This window comes from Anabrus simplex, chromosome 6 (assembly GCF_040414725.1).
Source record: "Anabrus simplex isolate iqAnaSimp1 chromosome 6, ASM4041472v1, whole genome shotgun sequence".
Classification (NCBI taxonomy): domain Eukaryota; kingdom Metazoa; phylum Arthropoda; class Insecta; order Orthoptera; family Tettigoniidae; genus Anabrus; species Anabrus simplex.
This window is the reverse complement of record NC_090270.1, coordinates 38,985,614-39,008,565: the sequence shown is the minus strand read 5'-3', so window position 1 is coordinate 39,008,565 and position 22,952 is coordinate 38,985,614. Positions and strand designations below refer to the sequence as shown.

At 40.5% G+C, this 22,952-nt stretch overlaps 1 protein-coding gene across 1 annotated transcript in view; it reads left to right on the top strand.

Annotated features, from left to right (window-relative positions):
* Positions 1 to 22,952, top strand: part of LOC136875849 (caspase-3) — a 173,714-nt gene that overhangs the window by 98,534 nt on the left and 52,228 nt on the right. The window contains exon 6 of the mRNA XM_068228218.1: positions 10,104 to 10,279. Within this exon, the coding sequence (XP_068084319.1) occupies positions 10,104 to 10,279 (176 nt within the window). The remainder of the gene's footprint in view (positions 1 to 10,103; positions 10,280 to 22,952) is intronic.

Below are 22,952 nucleotides of genomic sequence, written 5' to 3'. Positions count from 1 at the left end.
AACAGAGGGTAAAGCACCACTCATGGCGTCCGGAAATCCTCCACCACCACCATCACCACAACCACGAGGACAACAATCCGCGATAGACGAGGAAACAGGAAAACAAGCAAGGAGTCTTGAAGACAATGACCCAAGTCCCATTCATCGCAAGAAGCTTGCCATTGCTCCTGAGGATGACAGGTCCCGTGCATTGGCTGGCGGTACCTATACACCACTCTCAGTCAATCCTGAAGCATCTCCAAGTGGCATATCCCTTCTAAACATCAAAGAGATTGATATTCTAGCATCGTTCCATTTACCACCTGGGAACCAGTCTCAGGGAATTATGCCATTAAATATTAGAAGCTATGCAGAGGCAGCAAAAAACCCTGCACTGCCCTACCAAGTATGACAGCACAGTGGCACAGCAACAAAAACTGGTCTACAAGCCCCATTCTACATAGTGAAGTTGAGGCATCTAAACGCGGACATCAACCATCTGAAAGCAATCTACTGTATCATCAAGTTTCTGCCCAACGCCATACACGATTATAATCTTGAAATTCAGTGGAGCAAAGAGGCTACAATATTAAAACTTCTAGACCATTCTACACAGTCCTGGTCAACTCCACAGGACTGGCGCACTTTGGAACACACGCTGCAGCACAAAACCTGGCTCAAGAACCCCGGCGAAACCAACCACCTTCGCGTCCCACCCCCACCTTGTCAGTGGTGGCATATGGGGTCGATCGCAGTTACAATGAGGACGAGGTCGCTGCCCAACTCCAGCAGCAAGGACATCAAATATTCCGGGCCATTCGGATCCGAAATGCCAACGGACCGACCTCGCTGATGCGTATCCTGTCCCGGGACCAGCTACTGAGGGATGGTTTTCTGATCTACGCGAAGCGACATCGTGTGGAGGCCTCCCGCTCATCTCCACCACAGCGCAGGCGCTGCGATCGCTGTCAATCCTACGATCATCCTACTACTGTACCGTGCTTTCTCGATCAGGTATGTGTGATTTCTAGTGGTCAACACGCCTCACATGCTTGCACAAATAAGTGATCACCCTAATGCAGTACTTGCGGCGAAGCTCATCCGACATTTTCAGTTAAATACAAGGGTAAACCTCAACCTCCTCCCACTCAACCAGAGACCGTGCTACCTATCACTCCCTCCCATTGACCTTCCTGCCCCGCCTTCCTATTCTACTCTTCCCCCTCCCTCCACTGAGAACATTCTGCGATTCATCACCATGGTGCTCCAGAATGTTCTCCCCTTCCAACGTCCTTATATCCTTTATCAGATCAAGTTAGCGGTGCGATTGATCTTCTAGACTCACTTGGACGCAACATTCTCTGGGACAAGAATGCACTGTGCATTCTTTCCCCTTGATCCTAGTCCACTATTGTAGTAAATGAAAATTTATTACGATAATGTATGTTCTTTGAGGGCCAAGCGACCGCTGCTGGATTTGCAGATAGATCAACACAGACCGGATATCATAATTTTTAATGAAACACTTTAACAAGAAAACAAAGTCCAAAATTAATAAACCATACTTTCTACTGCTCCGATCACCCCATGAATAGCCACGGAGGGGTAGCTATTAGTATTCACCAATCCATTCCCTCACAACAAAATTATCATTATCTAACTGAATATCCATCTGAAAACTTAATTATAGAAATCACGATTGGAAATCAAATAATAGCTCTAGCAACAATTTATATACCTCCAAGTTCTTCCCCACCAACCAAATTTGTGGAATACATCGATCGTAAATACAGTATTTACACCATTATCGCAGATTTTAACATTACGTCATATACGCAACAACAACAACAACAACAAACCATTTACGACCAACTATTACATGATATCCGGGGTGTTGACTTACCCTTTCCCTCCCCCACCCGCCCTATATCAAATACGACTCCTGACATTCTGATCTGCTCCCCAATCCTAGCAACGAACTGTGACATCACTATGCTACCTTCAATCAGCAGTGACCATGTCCCTGCTCTATTAACCTTAACAAATTTACTAACAACCCATACCAACATACCCCACGTCCTCCACCAGTCAGACAGTATAATCGAACCGATTTGGTAGCAAACAGGCAAACAATAACAGACATAATACGCAATACTGACCCACCTACATCACCGCACGAATTACATGACGTAATTAAGACATTAGAATCCGCACTAATTACTGCCGACCGACTCCATACTCCTCGCCAGTTATTGAAATATTCTCATGACCTTTATAAGGCATACCTCTGAACCCGTGACCCAAATACCCTCCACGAACATAGAACTACGCTTAGACATGCTCGTTCATTCATCAAGGCTATGAAAAGAAAAGCCTGGGCAAATAATTGTGCTGAATTTTCCAACATGACTGATACTCGCAAATATTGGACTAAATTAAAACAACTGACACACATAAAGAAATCCTACCCCCATTATCCAATAATACATAACAAATCCGCACCCAGTGATCCTAAAGTAAAGGCCGACATTTTTGCAGATCATTATAGAGCAATTTTGTCACTGTCTTCCGACCCCCATTTATACCATCCTGACCACTCTGTAATATCTGAAAATGCGGATATCACTCAACCTCCTCTTCGACCTAGCTTTGAACCTCCTTCCGCCCCTGACTTCCAACATCCCCTAAATGCTCCTATTACAGTAAAAGACATAAAAGACGTACTCAGGACCAAAAAGAACACTGCCCCAGGTCTAGATCAGATTAATTATCGACACATCAAAGAAGCTCCACATCCCTTCCTACAACTCCTAAGTGCAGTATATACTATCATTCTCCATACTGGATTCTTTCCTGCCCATTGGGGACATGCTACTATTTTGTTATTTTTAAAACCTAAAAACTGCCATCCCTTCTAAATTCATATCGTCCTATCAGCCTTCTAACAGTGTATTTTAAAATCTTAGAAACCATCCTCGCACGCCGTATATATTCCTATTTCAACTCCCTCCATCTCATACCTCAATCGCAAGCCGGTTTCTGTCCTCAGCACTCCACACATGATCGCCTCTTCCATATCTCTGCATACCTCACCAAATATTTACCTCCAAAAAACTGCACAGCCCTTATCAGTCTAGACGTTGAGAAAACCTTTGATAAGATTTGGATTGACAGACTGATATTTAAACTTCATCAGCTCCCGCTACCTCTGACGATCATCCGTTTTTTCACCAACTTTCTTAAATCTCACACAGCCCAAATCAATATCCATAATACATTACCGGTATCCTACACCTTTCCTATTGAAGCAGGAGTATTACAAGGTAGCCCATTGTCATCGCTTTTTTATATCTTGTTTTGTATCGATATTCCCCAACCTCTTCTCCCACTCAGATTATATCAATTTGCTGATGGCATAGCAATACTGGCTCTAGGAACCAATAACCGATCCCTGCAATCCCGATTACAAACCTACTTAAATGAGCTCGAACAATGGCTGAATCTCTGGCAAATCAAAATCAACGTAAGCAAAACACATTTTATAATTTTTCGTAATCGTAAACGTAGATGCCATCCTACTAACCAAATTTACCTAACCCTACATGATCAACCCCTTACAGAAACCACCACCCTTACCTTCCTAGGCATCACTTTCCAAAATAATTTAAAATGGAATATATATTTGGACATGATTTACAAAAAGACATCCCGCAGGTTTCACCTCCTCCGCTGGTTGTTAGGTCAAACCTGGGGATTAAAAGCAACACAAATCATTAATACGTACAAAGCTTTTGTTCGACCTGTTATCACGAATGCCTCCTTATCCTGGATCTCCGCCTCCCTTCTCCAATACCTAGACTTGACCATCACGCCATTCGACTGGCTTATCGCCTCAGACCAGAAACTAGACTCGAAGTAATAAATAACCTTTATACATTCCCAACAATCCTTTCCCATCTACATTCTATTTGTTTTCGTTATTTACAGAATGCTGTCTCCCGCAGCTCTTCTGAACCTTTAGAATAAATTAGCCTTTCCCCTCTCGCCACTGCCATTCTTACAAACCAACCAACACCTTTCATCAAACACATCCCCCCCCCCCCCCCCCCCCGCTCGACCTCAGCCCACAGATAAAGCTAAATGCACATAAAATTATGGACCACTTCAGATCACACAATTCTGACTGAGGTTCTTATTCCGGTTATTTTTCCACTGCCACCTTACACATTTAGTGGAATTAATGGCGATATCACCGCCATCTCTGACTACATTTGTGTTCAGTGTATGTGTGACCTTCTCTTAGAACTTATGACGATTTGGCTTTTTCATTTGGACAAGAAATGGATATTAATATTGTCATTGATTGTATATTTAAATTTCGATATTGTTTATCAATTTATTCCACATTCTTTCACTTCAAGAAAAACAATGCTCACTGTTCTTTTGTTACGTTTGTAGTGCTTCGTACTTCAAGGAAAAGACTTTCATTTCTTATGTCGTGTTCTACATAAGATTTTTTAATTTTCGTAAAACATGTGCTATTAGCACACACTCATATAAAGCATTTCAAAACAAATATCTGTACATCTAATCAGCCAAAGAATCCCTTTGTTGGACTGGTGGCCCGCTCCTCTAACGGGGAAAACGAAATAACTACCTATCTGAATAGAATAAAAATTATTTATACCCTCGAACACTCAAACGTCTACCTGACTTTCGTCTGGGTGCCAGCGCATATTGGAATTTATGGAGATGGACGAGCCGATACTTATGCGGAGCAAGCAGCATGTCTTCCGCTTCCCGCCTCTGCTATAGCTATTCCCCCCACTGATTATTTTATACATGTCAAAAACAAGGCTCACTCTGAATGGCAATCAGAATGGCATTATACTGCCAAGCACAAAGGTAGATCGTACTACCAACTGCAACCTCTTATTCCCCTACAACCGTGGTTCATAACAGGCCAGTACTCTAGACGACATATTGTACGCGCACTTTTTAGTGATAGATTTTTGTACTGGGTTGAGGAGTAAGGAGGGAGCACTGCCGGTTCCGGTAATACTTCCAACTGAATGGAAATGAAATCTGAATTGAATCGATAATATGATCGATCGATATGAATGTTCTAAACCTTTATTTTCTTAAGCCAACAAGTGTGTCACACACACAATATATAATATCATATAACATTTCTCGATGCGAAACTTGTTCCTAGCATGAATTCTATAGTTTGGCTTTGCTGTGTAAACAGTATGACTACGTAAAGTGTACGCTAGATGTCGCACAGCGATCATAAGCAATTCTTAGTTTGTGTTTCAAAGGTTGCAGATTCGAATCTCAAAAATAACCGAGGTCGACCGATTCAGCACTAGGGTGTTCATCTATCACTAAGAAGTTCGCATACAATATTACTACTATCCTCCGTGTAAGATTTAATCATGTCCTTACTCCGCTCTATAAATATCGATTTCATCTGACAACTCACCCCTTTTGTGAATGTGCTTACCTCGACGGAGATGCTAATCATATCTTTTTCCAATGTCCTTTATATCGTTCAGCCCGCCAAGGTTTTTAACACCGCCTTGTCCAGCACAAATTATCATTGCCTACCAGTATTTCTTGTTTACTCTATAATCTGACACCCACTGCAATTTCACTAATTTCCACTTTTCTTGATAACTCCAACCAAATACAGTAAGAGACAATATGCGACACTCTGCGAGATATCGAGGGACAGTGATTAGAGCTATCTAGCAGAGTGACCTGAGAGTTACTGATTCTGTCGTAAGAGCACATGTATTTGTTTGTGAAGTTTTTGGGGTTATGTATGCGTTTGCATTAAGTTGACATAAGTAAATAGTGGCGTGTGTCATTCCTTTATATCTCCTTTCAACATGAGTGGAAAGATATGTGCTGCGTTTGGCTGCAATAACTATGAAATGCAGAAGGATTCGTGATCTTTCTTCCATTTCCCTCGTGATGAGAAAAAGGAAGTAAATTAGTTACTGTGTTTGCATACATATTCTTCCGGTTACAAAGATATTTTATAGAAGGCCTACTTCCTAAATTTCTGACCTGAGCGACCCATATTTTAACTGCTTAAAGTATAATAAGCTTATTTTATTGTATTAGTGCAGCAGTTAACCTTCAATACCAATGTGTTGATGTAGGTGTGATCTGTGGGTTTTGATTTAATTCAGGAAAATGCATATGCATATGTGTGTGGCTGGTTGTGTTCCAAGTACCCCATTTGGAATGCCGTTATGCGTTGTCAACCGCTGAAGAAAATGTGGGTAATTTAAGAAAAAATGTGATGATGACACAAATTTGCTTTACCCTAATGTAATGGCAAGTATTGCTTATAGGGAAATTTTGAATGTTTTTGTGGCTAAATTTATAGATTTTCTTTCTGTTATTAGGCTTCAAGTTAAAAGGAAAATTGTCCAGCTCTTAAGTGTAAATTCATTGAATCATGTGTGTAAGGAATGTGCCGATATTTTTATTGACAAGTGTCCTAATGTGATATACAATGCTTTTAAATGAAAAAAAAGGACAAATCTAGCCATGAAAGTTCAGGCAGGTATGCTAAAGCTAAAAAAGTAATGCATAAATGAAAGATCAAGCCCTCTCATAGCAGTTCATTTCACATCTTGATTATATGTCTAATTTCAGTCTTTAAATAATAACCTGTTAAATAATTCTTCATTCATGTATCCAGAATTGTTTTTGCAACTTTGAAGTTAATATTTTTGCAACACTTTCTTTCTGGATGTAATTTATTTATCCATTTCCATATATACATTTCCACTGACATTTGAATTTAGCGCGAATTTTCAGGTCAAGCCACTAGGAGCTCCACTTGCGAATTGTCTCCCATTTTAACAAGGCTAAATCCGGAAGTGGCCGGTCCCTTGGTGTAGGGGTAGCGTGCGTGCCTCTTACCCGGAGGCCCCGGGTTCAATTCCCGGCCAGGTCAGAGATTTTTACCTGGACCTGAGGGTTGGTTCGAGGTCCACTCAGCCTACGTGATTAGAATTGAGGAGCTATCTGACGGTGAGATAGCAGCCCCGCTCTAGAAAGCCAAGAATTATGGTCAAGATGATTCATCGTGCTGACCACATGACACCTCGCAATCTGCAGGCCTTCAAGCTGAGCAGCGGTCGCTTCGTAGGCCAAGGCCTTTCAAGGGCTGTAGTGCCATGGGGTTTGGTTTGGTTTGGTTTGGTTTGGTTTGGTTTGGTTTGGTTTGGTTTGGTTTGGTTTGGTTTGGTTTGGTTTGGTTTGGTTTGGTTAAGTGTCGCGTATTTCTCTACTGTATTTGCTCCAACCTCACTTTATAACTTGATATCATATTACTCTTTCATTTGTCTTTTGTTGGTATGTTCCTGGCCTCCTTTGTGTATATAACCTGATCATTTGTTTTTGTGGTGACTCTTTCTTCATTCTCAGTTTTTTGTTTTGTTTTGTCACTGAAGCTGCCTACTACCTTCTCTATGAAGCTTACCCCTTGCGTACGATACCGTTATCGCTCTATGAGTTAATCAAGTCTATAATGCGCACCTCTTTTCCCAAACCCCCAGTGTTTTCTGTAGTGTGTATAATGCAGTGCTCCCATTTGTTTATTTATTTATATTTATACACATATGTATACAGTGTTTTATAACTCTCATAAGAATACTGACTGGGCGAAACTTACAAGGAGTCCAACACAACATTTCAAGAAGAAGAAGGAAAGGTTCGCATAGTATACACATCACACTAGAATTGACATCGAAGTACGAGTGCTATTTTTTTTTTCTAGTTGCTCTACGTCGCACCGACACAGATAGGTCTTATGGCAACGATGGGACAGGAAATGGCTAGGAGTGGGAAGAAAGCGGCCATGGCCTTAATTAAGGTACAGCCCCAGCATTTGCCTGGTGTGAAAATGGGAAACCACGGAAAACCATTTTCAGGGCTGCCGATAGTGGGGTTCGAACCTACTATCTCCCGAATACTGGATACTGGCCGCAATTAAGCGACTGCAGCTATCGAGCTCGGTAAGTACGAGTGCAATGCTACCCACATGAAGCCAAGGATATTAAAAATCCCAACACATGCCTCAACACCATATACAATACCAATTACCCATTCACAACTACATAGGGTTTCACATACAATACAGTTACCAAAACTTCCCAATGGTTCAGAAGAACACAGCGAAAACATGAAGAAGGGGCGCAAATCAACTATTCTTAACTAATCCACTTGCATGAGCACCAACTTACAACACAACCGACAGGGGACAAACATAAACTCCAAGAAAAATGCAGGTTGAATTTATGATGCATAGGTTTATACAGAGTTAAATTATCAATAATAGGTAAATCGTAGCATGACAACATTTAAGTGAACAAATTTGGACAGAGCCATCAACATCTCAACTGCACAACCAAATCCAAGAAGAAGGACATAATGAGGATAATTAAAAACTGGAGGGCCAGAATGTAGGAATGTTCCCAGAAAAATGTAATTCAAGTTATATGACATCCGTGGAAGTTTGAGAAAAATTTACTTGTCTAGCCAAAACAATGAGTGAAAAAATCGAAGGACATATAACAATCAATAAGGATGGCGGGTGCATGCAATAGTTACTCAACAACAATCCTCACCACCAAATATTGCTAAGAACAAGACCACGGTGTAAGGTCATCAACCTTTTACAACACGCCTATTACCATGGGTAATGTCAGAAAGGTAACTAACATCACAAGAAACGAAGTAAAAGCTCAGAAATGCTATAAAACATGAGGTTACATAATTCAACAACACTTCACAGAATAAGGCAATAATATTGGCATCAAGGATAGGCACCGTAACCTAATTTCGAAAGAAAATATACACAATGTACCTCAAATCAAGAAACCTAACTAGATTAATAGGAGCAGGAAGTGAGGACCAAATCCATTTCAATTATCCCAGGGGACCTCAGTGTAATACCAGACTAACAATAAGTGAGGTTCTATGGGATAAAAACAACCACATACGGTAGGTACCTTTTCCAAAGGAAGAAATAAGGCAAAATGAAATACATAAATGAAAGAGATAGGTTTCATCAGATTGAAAAGCTCAAAGGCAGTGAAGAAGAAGAAAGAAGCAACCTAACCTGAAGATCCCATACTCTACAAGCAGACTAAAACCTTAGTACTGACCAAAAGTCTAGTTAGTAATCCCATACCTACTAGTTTTAACAACACAGATCAGCAAAATAGTTAAAACCTACCACAGAGGGTAACTAAGACAGCATCCAAGGGACATCATAGAGCGGTAGATAAAATAAATGAAACTACAGTAAACCAAAACCAAAAATGTAATGAGACATCAGAAGGCTAGGTAAAGTTAGCACGCAAGAGTTGACAACTCAAGACAGTTTTCAATAACACAAATTCACAGGAGTAGTAGAGATACAATGTTACGTACATCTTGATTACCAGGACAATGAGGAATCAAAGGTGATGTATTACCGACCAAAACACCTCGACACAATTTCACACCTCACAACTGGAGCGCATGAACAAACTTCAGAAGTAAAAGGAATCAGGAGAATCATCATGAAGATGCCTCACAGATGATACACCGGAACCGTAAATAGACATACAAACAATTAAAATTAGCCTATCACAAGCACTGAGCAGATGTGACGTAAGCAAGCAGATGACAAAGGGAGTTAGAATGACCTCTGCTGCTCTAGGAGCACTCTTTGCACAGCTCTGATTTAATGCTTGTAAATGTGATTTGAAGCACTTTAGTACATAATTGCTTTGTCTTACTCTAATCTATTTGTTCATAATTTGTATTTTATGATTCTTGTATCTTATTTTTTCTGGACAGGATGCTTTCATATGCATGTTATTTTCTTTCTTTTTTGTTTTGTAACAATTTTCTTTAATTACTGAAAATTCTTACATAATTATGTATAATTGAACTTAAGATGGCCTTCAGTGAAATGAAGTTTGCCACTTGAATTAAAACTGCTGTAAGGAAAGTAATTTTTCATTGACTTGTATAATTATTCTTTCCTAGTGTCTGAACAAGATCATAGTGATGAAGATTGTTTAGTGACTTGTATAATTATTCTTTCCTAGTGTCTGAACAAGATCATAGTGATGAAGATTGTTTAGTTGTTGCCATTAGCACATCTGGAAAGAAAGGTTTTCTGATGGCTGCAGATATGCCATACAAACCTGAAGAATTGTGGACCCCATTTATTGGAAATACATGTCCTCATTTGGCAGGAAAACCAAAACTGTTCTTCATAGAGGTAAGGCTTCACTAAAACACTTGATTATACTTTCAACTTACTCATAACATTCTTTTGTAAAGATGAAAAGCCCACCAATAAACAGTGTGACAGGAAGTCCATGTATATCTCCTCAGTCGGCCAGTGTATTTATTTCTAACACTACCTTCTCATGTTAATCTGGGGCAAGCAAAGGACTCTGGCTCAATTTGAATAGGCTGGTGGCTTAGGATTGTACATCTTCCTTTCTCCATGCACTGATCCTATAGAAAATCCCACCAGAGTTTACTGGAATTCAAACCTGGGACACATGAGTTGGGAACTGATTTGCTAGACCACAGTACCTGGATGTCTCCTATTATAACCAAGCGTCTTATCCAAACCTGAACTTCATTGTTCCCAGCTAAACCAGAGGCCACTAATCAGGTGTCTTGAGTCAGAGTTTTCTTCAAAATCAAATCAAAATCTCTTTATTTGCAAATGAGGTGTCTACCTCGGTGGCAAATGGTACACTAAAATACATTATTGTCAAGCACTAAATATTAAATTAACAAGAGAAGAAAATTTTCCTATAATACAATATTATACAATTTACGCTGACAATTTTTTCTATTAAACACACAGCTCATCCTTAATAAATTTATATTGTTTACAAAATTCTACTTATAATATCTCCTATACTACTTACAAATATAGTCAACTGATATACAGTATGTGGAATTACTTCAAACGATACTGTACAACTGGTATAAGATTAAAATTTACATTGCATTTATTTATTTATTTTTTCTTTACCCATTCTGGAACCTAAGTAGCATAACGACCTGCTGCGTCTTAACCAGAGCCCCTTTTGCCACCACTTTTCAGAGTTCTTGAAGGGCCTTCACAGCTACCGTAGCGGTCCCAGGGCCCTCGAAGTCCCCACTGTACTTCACCCATACAGGCAGTCCCCTACTTTGGCTGTCCAACTCCTTAGACCAGGAGATGGAATTAATGTATTCACACATATTTTTTATTTATATTAACCTGCACTGGTCGAATGTCCTCTAACATTTCATTTATTTTCTCTGTTGCTGTTTATTCTCTTCTTGAATATCTGTACAGATTTTGGAAAAGGATCAAACACTACCCCTGGTAAACTGTTCCACTCCTTCACGCCCTTCCCAATGAATGAACATTTACCCCAATCACTTCTGCTAAAATTCCTTCTAATTTTATATTTGTGGCCAGTCCTGCCGATATAATTATTTTCCAACTGAAGCCTCTCACGGATATCTCCCCATGCTGCTTCTTCTGTATAGGCTCTATACAATCCTGTAAGTCTAGTTTTCTCCCTTCTCTAACTTAAAGTTTCCCACCCTAGTTCCTTTAACATTTCTGATACACTACTCTTTCTCCTGAAATCCCCTGTTACAAATCTTGCTTCTTTCCTCTGCACACTATATATTTCTTTGATTAGGTATTCTTGGTGAGGATCCCAAACACTGTTTGCATATTCCAATAATGGACGAACCATACTTAGGTAACTTTTCTCTTTTAATTCTTTATTGCATCCTTTAAGTAGCCTCATTATGACATGTAACGATCTGTATGCTTTCCCAACAATGTCATCCACATGACCCTTCCAGTGCAAATTACTTTCAAATCTCACACCTAAGTATTTACACTTGCCATCTTTTGGGATAACTACCCCATCCAAAGTATATTCAAATTCAGTTTTAAAACTCCTGTTTGTAAATGTTGTAACAGTTGATTTGCCTCCATTAACCTTCATATTATTCTCTTCAACCCATTGTTGGATAGTTTCAAGGTCCCTTTGGAATTCTGAACAATCCTCAATGGTATTTATTTCCCTATAAACAATTATGTCTTCTGCATACAATCTTATTTTTGATGTTATATTATTCCCTAAATCATTTACGTATATTAAGAAAAGTAACGGACCAATTATACTACCCTGTGCAATTCCCTTCCAAACTTTCTCTTCCTGCGATACGTTATTTCCTACTTTGACTTTCTGAACCCTTGAATTTAGAAATGTTTTTATTCAACGTGTAACCCTTACGTAAAATCCTATTCCCTCCAATTTCTTTAATAATATTCCATGTTCCTCTCTATCAAAGGCTTTGGAAAGATCTATGGCTATGCAATCTAACTGGCCTCCTGAATTCAATTGGTCTGATATGTCCTGCTGAAATCCCACCAGTTGTGCCTCACAAGAAAATTTCTTTCTAAATCCATACTGGCTCCTCATGAACCAATTTTTATCATCACTTATCCCTCTGATGTACTTTGGTATTAAACTCTCCAGTATTTTACAAACTATACTGGTCAGGCTGATTGGTCTGTAGTTCTCTGGTTTCCTTTTATCACCCTTTCCTTTATAAATTGGTATTATTATAGATTCCTTCCATTCCTTTGGTTTTACACTATTATTTATGACATAGTCAAAGAGAAATTTTAAATAAGGCACTATGTACCACCCCATTGTCTTTAATACCTTCCCAGTAATTTGATCACTTCCTGCTGCTTTTCCTTGCTGGAGCAGTTGGATTTCTCTGAAAATATCTTCATTTGTGAATGAGAAGCTTCTTGTTTCCCTCTGTGTCTCTCCCTCTCTATCTTCAGTTTCGGTTTCCAACTCCTGACAATCATCTACTGAATCTCTGAATTCCCTACTAAAGAGGTTTGCTTTCTCAGTATCTGTTAAATAGTGTTCACCCCCTTCTCCCACCATTGTAGGAATTTGGATTCCTTTTCCTTTTTGATTCCTGATATATGAATACAGCTTTTTCCATTTCCCTTTGTGGTCATTATGCTCTTGAAGAATGCCATTCATATAATTCTCTTTTGCTTCCTTTTTCACTCTATTCAGTTCCCTCATTAGCTGTTTTCTACTTTCTCTACTCTCCCTACCTTCTTTGATTTTCCTGTTTACTATTCTACATTTTCTTTTTAATTTTCTTATTTCCCTTGTATAATAAACAGAGTCTGAGGTGATTTTACCCTTCTTAACAGGTACAAATCTCTTCTCTCCTTCCCAAACGATTCCTTTGAATTTAGCCCAGAGTGTTTCCACATTACTCCCTTTACTTATCCAACAACTGAATTGTGATTTAAGGTTAGTCCCAAATTCATCAATTTTAGTTTTTCTGTACAATTTCTTGTCTTGTGTGACCCTCTTATTAAGCCTTTGCAGTAAGATGGATAAGTGATCATGCCAATTTGCTTAACTTGAAAGATCACACTGGATCTGTTGTTTCAAATAGCTGCATCATTGACTACCCCTCCACTCCCCTCTTTACACTCTTTATACTTATATTGAATGGTATATTAAGTAGACCCAGCCTGTGGTTGGAAACTGCTCCAGAAGAAGATGATGATGATGAATGGTAGGCCTATATTCTATCTCTTTGGAATGTTCGGCCACTGTATGGGTCCATGAGCATGAGATTACTAGCAAATCAACAAAAGATCTCATGGTGGACTGTTGCTTCTTTAGTGAAGGTGTAACTGCCTTTGAGCTCTTAACACATAAAACATGTAAAAGAAAGAATTTTTAAACATGAAAATAAATTTAAAATCATTGAAACCATACCATTAAATCAAAATTAAACAAGGTTAAAAACACGATAACTACAGGTACCCATAGGATGTGGGAAGTGGCAGGAGCCCTGTGAGGTAGTGAAACATAGCCTTTCATTCGGAACAGATAATTTTTGTAAGTGTCAAAGGTTTATTGTAACATGCTCTAATATACTGGATAACCAAAAAAATGACGCATCAGGAAGGAATTGTCCAATGGTGATACAAATCGGTGGATGTGAGGAACAGACATAGAAAAACAAAAGATCAAAAGTGCAGAACAATTGAATGATTTATTGCAGAGTTAGAGTGTTAGAAAGTGAGGACGTCAATAAGGTGTTGGTCCACCCCTGGCTTGGATGCAAGCTGTCACTCAACGTGGCATAGACTGATAAAGTTCCCGGATGGTGTCCTGCGGAATTTCATGCCAAATGGTCTCCAACTGTTGGGCTAAATCAGCGACATTCTGGGATGTTCGCAATCGCCTTCCCATGACGTCCCAAATATGCTCTATGGGAGAGAGATCCGGCGACCGAGTTGGCCAAGGAAGGATAAGGCAAGCTTGAAGACAGCTCATAGCAACACGTGCCATGTGCGGCCGGACATTATCCTATTGGAAAGTAAGGCCTGGATGTCGCTGAAGGAACGGTAACACAACCGGCTATAGAATGTCATCAACATACCACTGTGCTGTCAGTGTGCGAGGAATGACTACCACAGGGGTCCGGCTATTGAAGGAGATGGCACCCCAGACCATCACCCCCTGTTGTGGGGCTGTGTGGCATGCGATAGTCAAGGCAGGATCCCCATGCTGGCCTGGACATCTCCAAACGTGTCTCCGGTTGTTGTCAGGGACCGTTGGAAATGGGACTCGTCACTATGACTATACGTCCAAAGTCAGCACAGTTCCACATTGCTCGAGTGCGGCATCACTGTAATCTGGCTTGACGGTGAACAGGCATGAGTGGGAAGCGGCGTAACGGGTGGCGCAAGCGCAAATTCCTCTCGCTCAGACATCTGTTGATGGTCATGGTGGAACACATGTGTGCGGGTGACACGCTGGATTGTTGATAACGATGACTTCGGTGCTGTGATAGCTGTTCTGACAATCGCTCTGTCTGCCCGTGCTGTTGTGGCTGTCAGTCGACCACTGCCGTCCTGACGCTGATGCTTGACGTTGCTGACCCACGCTTGCCAGCATCGTCTGATCGCCGCATCACTTCAACCCAACTGTCCAGCAACAGCTCGATTCGACCAACCAGCGTCTTTCAATCCGATCACACGACCTCTTTCAAACTCTGACATCTGCTTGTAATGAGCACGAATCCTTCGGCGTCACATTCTTACAGCCGACGTTAAGATAGCACAGTCGAATGCAACAGCTACTTTGAGCTTACGCTTCAGAATCGCGCCTTCTATACACCTGATGCATGCGCAGTTCGGATGCGCAGGAGCTCCCACTATTCATTCGTTCATTCATTCATTCATTCATTCATCATTTGCATGTTCGGTCCAAATGTCTTTGCATATGTAATTTCCTTACAATCAGACAACGCCTTCCTGGTGCGTCGTTTTTCTTTTTTTGTTATAGAGTGTATATTCAAAACTCAAAAGACTAAGCATGACTCTTAACATGATTGGTGAGAAATAAATAAGTATTCATTGAACATACCCTAACAAACACATGCGCAGTGCGCTAAAACAAATTATTCACAAGTTATATGTGCCTTGGCACTTGAATGAAAACATGTCAAAACCTATTACGATGATTCACGTCACTGAAAAGGAAGGCTGGTGCCATTCTACACAATCCAGGAGTGACTAAAAATTGACATAAGCAAAGACGTAAAAGAAAACAGGGTTATGCCATCACCGAAAACACTATAGGAGATGAACATTAAAATTAATTTACATATGTAAGGTGAAACAGAACTAATGCAAACCCAATGGATAAATTAAAATTAATACAAATGGAAAGGTTAAAAAGTGTTTGTCTCCAACAAAGTTGAAAGTAAGTTTAGCTGAAAAACTAACTCATCGCGAAATTAAAGTTAGCGGTAAATGTAAGATCTGTGGGCGAACTCCTGCATATTTAAAGAAAAGTATTACATTTAAAATTTAAGTGAAATTAAAACAAAACATGAAAGAAACAAGAGTGCTTACCCTAGGATAGGTGGGTTCTCATGAGATGGGAGCTCAGCGCGAACACATCCACTCGCTAAGACGGTCAACCAGGAAAGACAATAGACACTCCCTCACTCCCACCAAAGAGCAGCGGAGTTGAGGAGACAGGAAATGGTGTAAGCACAAAAGGAGACCAATAAGAGCACAGAGTTAACCCTCAGGACTTAACATTACCCAATAGGAATCATTTTTATTTTCACCAATTAAATTTCTCTTTTTTTTCTTGCTGACACAGTCAAATGCACAATTTCTAGAAAAGTCAAGGCTTTTGAAATCAGAAATAATAGTGCTTCCTGAACTACCTTATGTTTCAAAAGTCCAGAAGTTCAGATCAACAAATTTCTACAACACCAAATCAAATAATAAAATTGTATACAGGAAAATAAATGAGAGTTCCAATTAATTCAAACTGCTGTCTTGCCACCAGTACCGGTACAAAGGTAACACTGACAAAGAAGTTGTTGGAGATTGAAATGACAGATGTACAGGCCGTCAGCATTGCATTGCCCCTTCCCGCCTAGAGCAAGGTGACTCGACTTACTCCATGATATGGCGCTGGACAATTTGATCAGGTAGCCATCGCCTTCCCATAGAGGATCTGCTGGGTCTGGTTGGCAGTGTCCTTGTTTCAGTTGGCGACAATCCACAGGTCCTCGCATGATGGTAGAAGCTCTGCTGGCTTTCCCATTGTTCACATCTCTGTTACTTCCAACGCTTGAGAGCCTTCGTAGTCTACCAGTGCAACTGGCTTGCATGTCCAAAACTTGACTCTGCTGAGCTTCCTCTTCTTCCGAGATGCCGAACTTGATGTTCGCACCGGCATGCAGCTTCATGCTGGGCCGAGTGTCCTGGTTAGGTGGCGTTTTCATTTGTCGATTGCCAGTTTGGTCTCCATTAACATACTGACTCCTAATGAGGCTCCCTCTGGCTGGGCTGAGTGGGTCAGGTTCAATCCTGGCTCAGTTCGGAGGTATTTGAAAGTGCTCAATTATGTCAGCCTCATGCAGTAGATTTACTGGCAGGTGAAAGAACTCCTGCAGGACAAAATTCCAGCACCTCAGCATCTCTGTAAACCATGAAAGTGGTTAGTGGGACGTATAGCTAGTATCATTATTATTTTATTGAGGCTCCCTCCAGCCTTGCTGTTAGCATCACTACCTCCATCTCCGGGAATATTGCCAGAGTCCCCTCGAGGTTCTGCTTCCCATTGAGCACCCTCCCTAGTTGGATCTTGGTGCTGCAGAGCTTATCACAGGTGTCAGCCTTCTCGCGCTGGGTGTCATCTCGGCGCAAAATATCCAGAGTCATATCAGCTGGTCGCTTGAATTCAATGTCGAATATCCACAACATTCTGTCGGTACGCTGAGTCTTCTGAATTGTACACAGTAGGTGTCTCTTGGCTTGTGGTCACTGCAGCGCCCGTCAAGTACTCCCACAACTTCCTTGTAGGTCGAACCTGGCTGGGGGCTGTGTAGTACTTGTCTTCTGTCCATGTAGTCTGGTGATCGGGTTTTCCGCTCTCTTCTCTGATGTTGATCCATTGTCCACACAGATAGTCTCATATTGAGTCTGGCATGTTCCACAGGAAGTGGTCCTGTCGTGACCATGGGGTTGCCACCTGCCCACCACCAGAGCTGCCATCACTACTGGGGGGGGGGTATAATCGGGTCTCTATGGTCGGCGTCCTCTCATGCAGGGCACTCACTTCTGCCATTATGTTTCTACCTCCGGAATCTACAACTGCGGACATTAGTTTGGACCGCTTCTCAACCAGTTCATTCTCGTTCTGCACAAAATCATCCTTCACCTCGGTTTCAAGAGAGTGCACTTAGTTTTCTAACTTCAGCTATCCGTTCTTCAGTTCATTTAAGTCTGTTTTCATTTCACTCTTATATTTTTCCTGACTCGCTTCCAGTTCACTTCTGAGTCAGTCTTGGCTAGGTTTAAGTTCGCCCATGATCTGTTCATGAGTTGTTCATAGCTGGATTTGATTTCACTTATGATTTCTCTCTCAAGTTGCCAAAGAACAACCTGGAACTGCATCCATTTTATCACCAACTAGAGATTTTTAACAACTATGAAATACACTACCAGTAACTAAAGATTCTGACACCAGTTTTAACGTACCAATTTATCCCACAATTTTATCCCACTTCTAACGATTTAAAGATAAGAATTATAGAACTAAATGAGGCCACAGCATTAGTTGTAAATAGAAGATTGCGGTGACGTTTAGTAAATTCAGAGGTTTTCAGACTGAAAACTGAAAGGCATAATGGCCTATAATGATAATGTATGTATGTTATTCAGTATTATGTTCTGTGGCTAGGGGATCCTTGGATATGGATGTGATATGCTAAGAGGACCTCAGACACAAGAAGTTTGGGAGTAAGATATAGATGGACGGTCAGGCAATGTTACCTAGCAGCCATGAAGGCTGCGTATTATGGCTGGTTGCCATCTGAAATTAGCAGCCTTTGATGGATGTACTAAGATAGCACAATATGATATCAACCAAGTAAGAGCTTTCAAATATCTTGCAAGTACAATAAATGAAGACATGAGATGTCATCAGGGGGTGAAAACTCGTATTGCTGTAGCGAAGGAAGCGTTCAGTGGGAGGAGGAGATTATTGTGCGGCAAATTAGATGAAGGTTTGAGAAAAAGTCTTGGTAAGCACTTTGTTTGGAGTGTGGCATTATATAGGGGAGAGACATGAACATTGAGAAGAGAAGATGGGAAAAGGCTAGAAGTGTTTGAGATGTGGGTGTGGAGGAGAATTGATGATGATAAGAGTGACAAATGAAGAAGTATTGGAAAGAGTTGGTGAGAAGAGAAGATTGCAGCAATTTATAAGAGAAAGAAAGAGGAACTGGATGGGACACTTGTTGAGACAGGAGTGTTGATTAACAGAAGCACTGGAAGGATTATGCCTGTTGCTGATGGTAAAATTTTCCTTCAAATTAATTGTACAATAATTTAATTTTATAAAATATCTGTTGCTCATGGTGAAATTCAAGTTTTATAAAACCTTTGATAAAACGTTTCATAAAATAGGACATGTTCTATTCCGTAAAATTATTTTTTCGCAATGAAACAATTAGCGAAGCTGACATGATGATGATGCTGGCGCTACGACATGAGAAGGTTGTGAAGCTCGTTTTTAAACTTCTAAAATGCAGGATCCGGGTGGACTAAGGAAGCTGCAAGTATTTGTATGAGGTTAAAACGCCAATGAGTCACAACAGAAATTCAAGAAAGGAGACAGAAAACTCAAGTGCCGAAGTTGTGTCACCAAAAAAAACCACACACACATCATAGTACAGATCGCACAGCTACACAGGTCATGCTCTCTCTCTCTCTCTCTCAATTCTCACTGTTCTTTCACACTCAGTTTTCGTTCATTAGCACTACATCCCACATGTGACAGTCTCGCAGTTAAGGATGGTGTACACTGACTGTTCACTCCAGTAGAACGACGATAGACACACAGAACGAACCATCAGATCTCCAATAGACTGCCTCACTCAACTCAGGCTGTAACTCGCACTCAATCGCTAACTGACTGAGCTGATACTGAACTAACACTGAACTGAACCCACAGGTCACGCTGGACTTACATAACTGGGCCGGTCATTCTAGAACAGTCCGGATGTTGGATGTATCCAGAACACCTTGCGAGGTAGAAGACTCCTGGTTAATCATTCTTGTAATTTCCATTTTGCCCCCGTGTCGCCACGGATGAATAGAGAGTGGGCAGATGGGCCTGATGGTGACGTCACAGCTTTACTGACTAACTATATTGGTATTGTAATTTTACTAATTTGGGACAAATATTTCAGGTTCCCTATGGGAATCAACATCTGTATCTTGTCCCGCCCGAAGTCGGAAATTGAAATGGCTTGGTTAATTATTTAGCGCTTTATTATTGTGTAATCCTGCTGTAATACAGGAGAAATCTCTCTAGGTATTTAATTCTAACTACAATTTTATTGTTTCAGTTAGCCTGTTGTAATTAGAATAGGCTTGGTTTCGAATAATATTGTAGTACATATAGCTTGTTTATTACATAGTACTGTATCTTTCTTTATTGTTGTATAATCCTTGTGTAGTCCTTTTGATATTTCAGCAGTTAACATCAATTTTAATTTCTGTTGCTGGGCTCAGTGGCTCATATGGTTGAGGCACTGGCCTTCTGATCTCAACTTGGGAGGTTCGATCCTGGCTCAGTCTGGTGGTATTTGAAGGTGCTCAAGTATGTCAGCCTTGTGTCGATAGATTTACTGGTATGTAAAAGAACTCCTGCAGGACAAAATTCTAACACCTTGGCATTACCAAAAACCATCAGAAGTAGTCAGTGGGATGTAAAATCGATAACATTCATTATTATAATTTCTATTTGTGTGTTGTAGTAGTAGTAGTAGTAATAATAATCTTTCTCTACCAGTACATGGAAATATTTAGTGTAACTAGTTAGCTGTTATTCTTATTATTTTATCTGTTATCCCCATTATTTTATAATTAGGTTATGCCTAAGTTGAATTGTAGTGTAGTTATTTTATCAGTTAGTGTCTTGCTGGATATTGTCACAAAATTCTTGAGTAGTACCCAGTATTTCTGTCATCTGACATATACCGTATACTTATTTACAGAATACATTATTTTATTTCTGTTGATATTTTCAAATTATTTCATATTTCTGTGAAGAAGGTAAAAGAATGGCTGATGATGGTAGGTGTAGGGACTTTAGGTGTGAGAGGGACTTAAGGAGAACGAGGAAAGAGAGAACAAGTTTGAGGGAGATAATAAGGCTTTAAATGGATAACAGCAATGAAGATAGGTCTTTAAAGAAATGGTTTTTACATCCCACTAACTACTTTTATGGTTTTTGGAGACTTAAAGGTGCTGCAATTTAGTCTCGCCAGTAAATCTACTGATACAAGACTGACGTATTTGAGCACTGTCAAATAACACTGGATTGAGCCAGGAAGGAACCTGCGAAGTTCGGGTCAGAGGGCCAGTGCCTCAACCGTCTGAGCCACTCAGCCCAGTGAAGATAGGTCTCCTTCAATCAATATAATAGCACACGGTTGGTAAGCAAGAGGAAGGGGAAGGAATGGGAGAAGTTGTGGAAGCTGGGTGGGCTAATGTTTTAAGGGGAAGGAATGAGGGATAATGGCACTCATAGGAGGTGAGTTCAGGAGATGTATCACTGAGGAATCACTATGAGTCACTGCAGATAGAACAGCAGAGGGAAAATGGAAACGGGAAAGTATTAGAGAGCAGGGGTAGGGCAAGAAGAAAGGGAATGGTAGGAAAGAGAAACATTGAATATAGAAGAGGAAGGAGGTGGAATATTGTCGTGAGAGGAAGAGAAGGGAGTAGGAAGTAGGTTCTGTAGCCATCAGGGGAGTTAAGGGAGACCACAAGAGGACGGGGTCTAATAAGGTGGGTGGGAGTGAGGCTCTGGTCATAGATGACTCTGTTGTTCGCCATATGGGGAAAGTGTGTGGAGGAAAGGAAACCAGTGTAGATTGTGTTATCCAGGAATTAGGTTAAGGCAGATGTTGAAGAGAGTAGAAGGGAAGGAGGAGGATAACGGGAAGGTAGTAATTTTCCACGTTAGTACCAACAATGTAAGGCAGGCAGGAATGGCATGGGTGGGATCTGGTTATATGTGATCATGGGAGAAGTTTAAGGGGTCAGAGATTGTTATCAGTATGATAAAGTGCTGGAGGGATTCTGATTGGAGGGTGATCAGGAACTTAAAAGAGACTATGGGATGGGTATGTGGGAAACTGGTAGTGAGATTTGTAGATTCTAATTGGTGGGTAGGATATAGGGTCTACTTTCAGGTGGCCTTCTTTTGAACCGCAATGGTACATATAACTAGGGTGTTTGTTTAGAGGGATAAGTGAGAGATACATTCAGAGAAACAGGGTGGACCAGGGAGTGTTGATGAAAGTGTAGGGAGCAGGAAGTCAAGTAAGGATGACATAAAATTGTTAGTGTTAGACTGTAGAAATATTGTAAAGAAAGGAATAGAATTAAGTAATTTAATATATATGTATTTACCAGATATTGTAATGGGTGTTGAATCATGGCTGAGAAGTGATATTATGAACGTGGAAATTTTCTTAGGGAACATGAGCCATGAGTGTTTATCATATAGACAGGATAGGAACAATAGAAAGGGCAGTATTCATACTGGTGAAAGAAGAATTCATGAGCTAAAAAAAAAGGGGGTGAGATACATGAAATTCTAGGTGTAAGGCTCATATCTGAAACTTGATGCTTTTGGGGTGTACAGACTAGGAAAGGGTGGATTGACGCTGATGCAGAATTAGTTGGTAAGATAATCTGCTGTGTTGGGAATGACACAGAAAGGAATGTTATGGTAGTAGGTATTTCATTTCACCAAATATTGTCTGGAAGATAAAGCATGACCAACAAATGGTGAATAATTTAATCTGGCTAGGACAGGTGAATCGGAAAGTGATGGAACCAACTAGAGGGGAAATATTCTAGACATGGTGTTGAAAAATCAGATGAGCTCTATACAGGGTGTAAGTTAATTATACTAACAAAAAAAAATCAGGGATGCTCCTAGTGTTATGTAAATAACGATGGCGCATTTGGACTGTCACAGAAAGTTTTTCATTTTGAGAAAATGAGGCTACTTTGTTACTTCCGGGCACACAATTCAGATTGACGAACTCGCTGTATTTTCTGTGCCAGAGCATAAGCTGCTGCCTGCTGCTATGTTTCAGAGGAGAGAAGGGAAGGCAGGGGAAGTGGGGTGTGTGATAGACAGAGACAGAGATAATATTCAGTGCTAATGCACAAGTTTCTCGTTCGTTTCACACAGTTGCTTCCCAGCCCCAGTAGGCAGTCCGCATACAATGGCTACTGAGTTTGCGGTAGA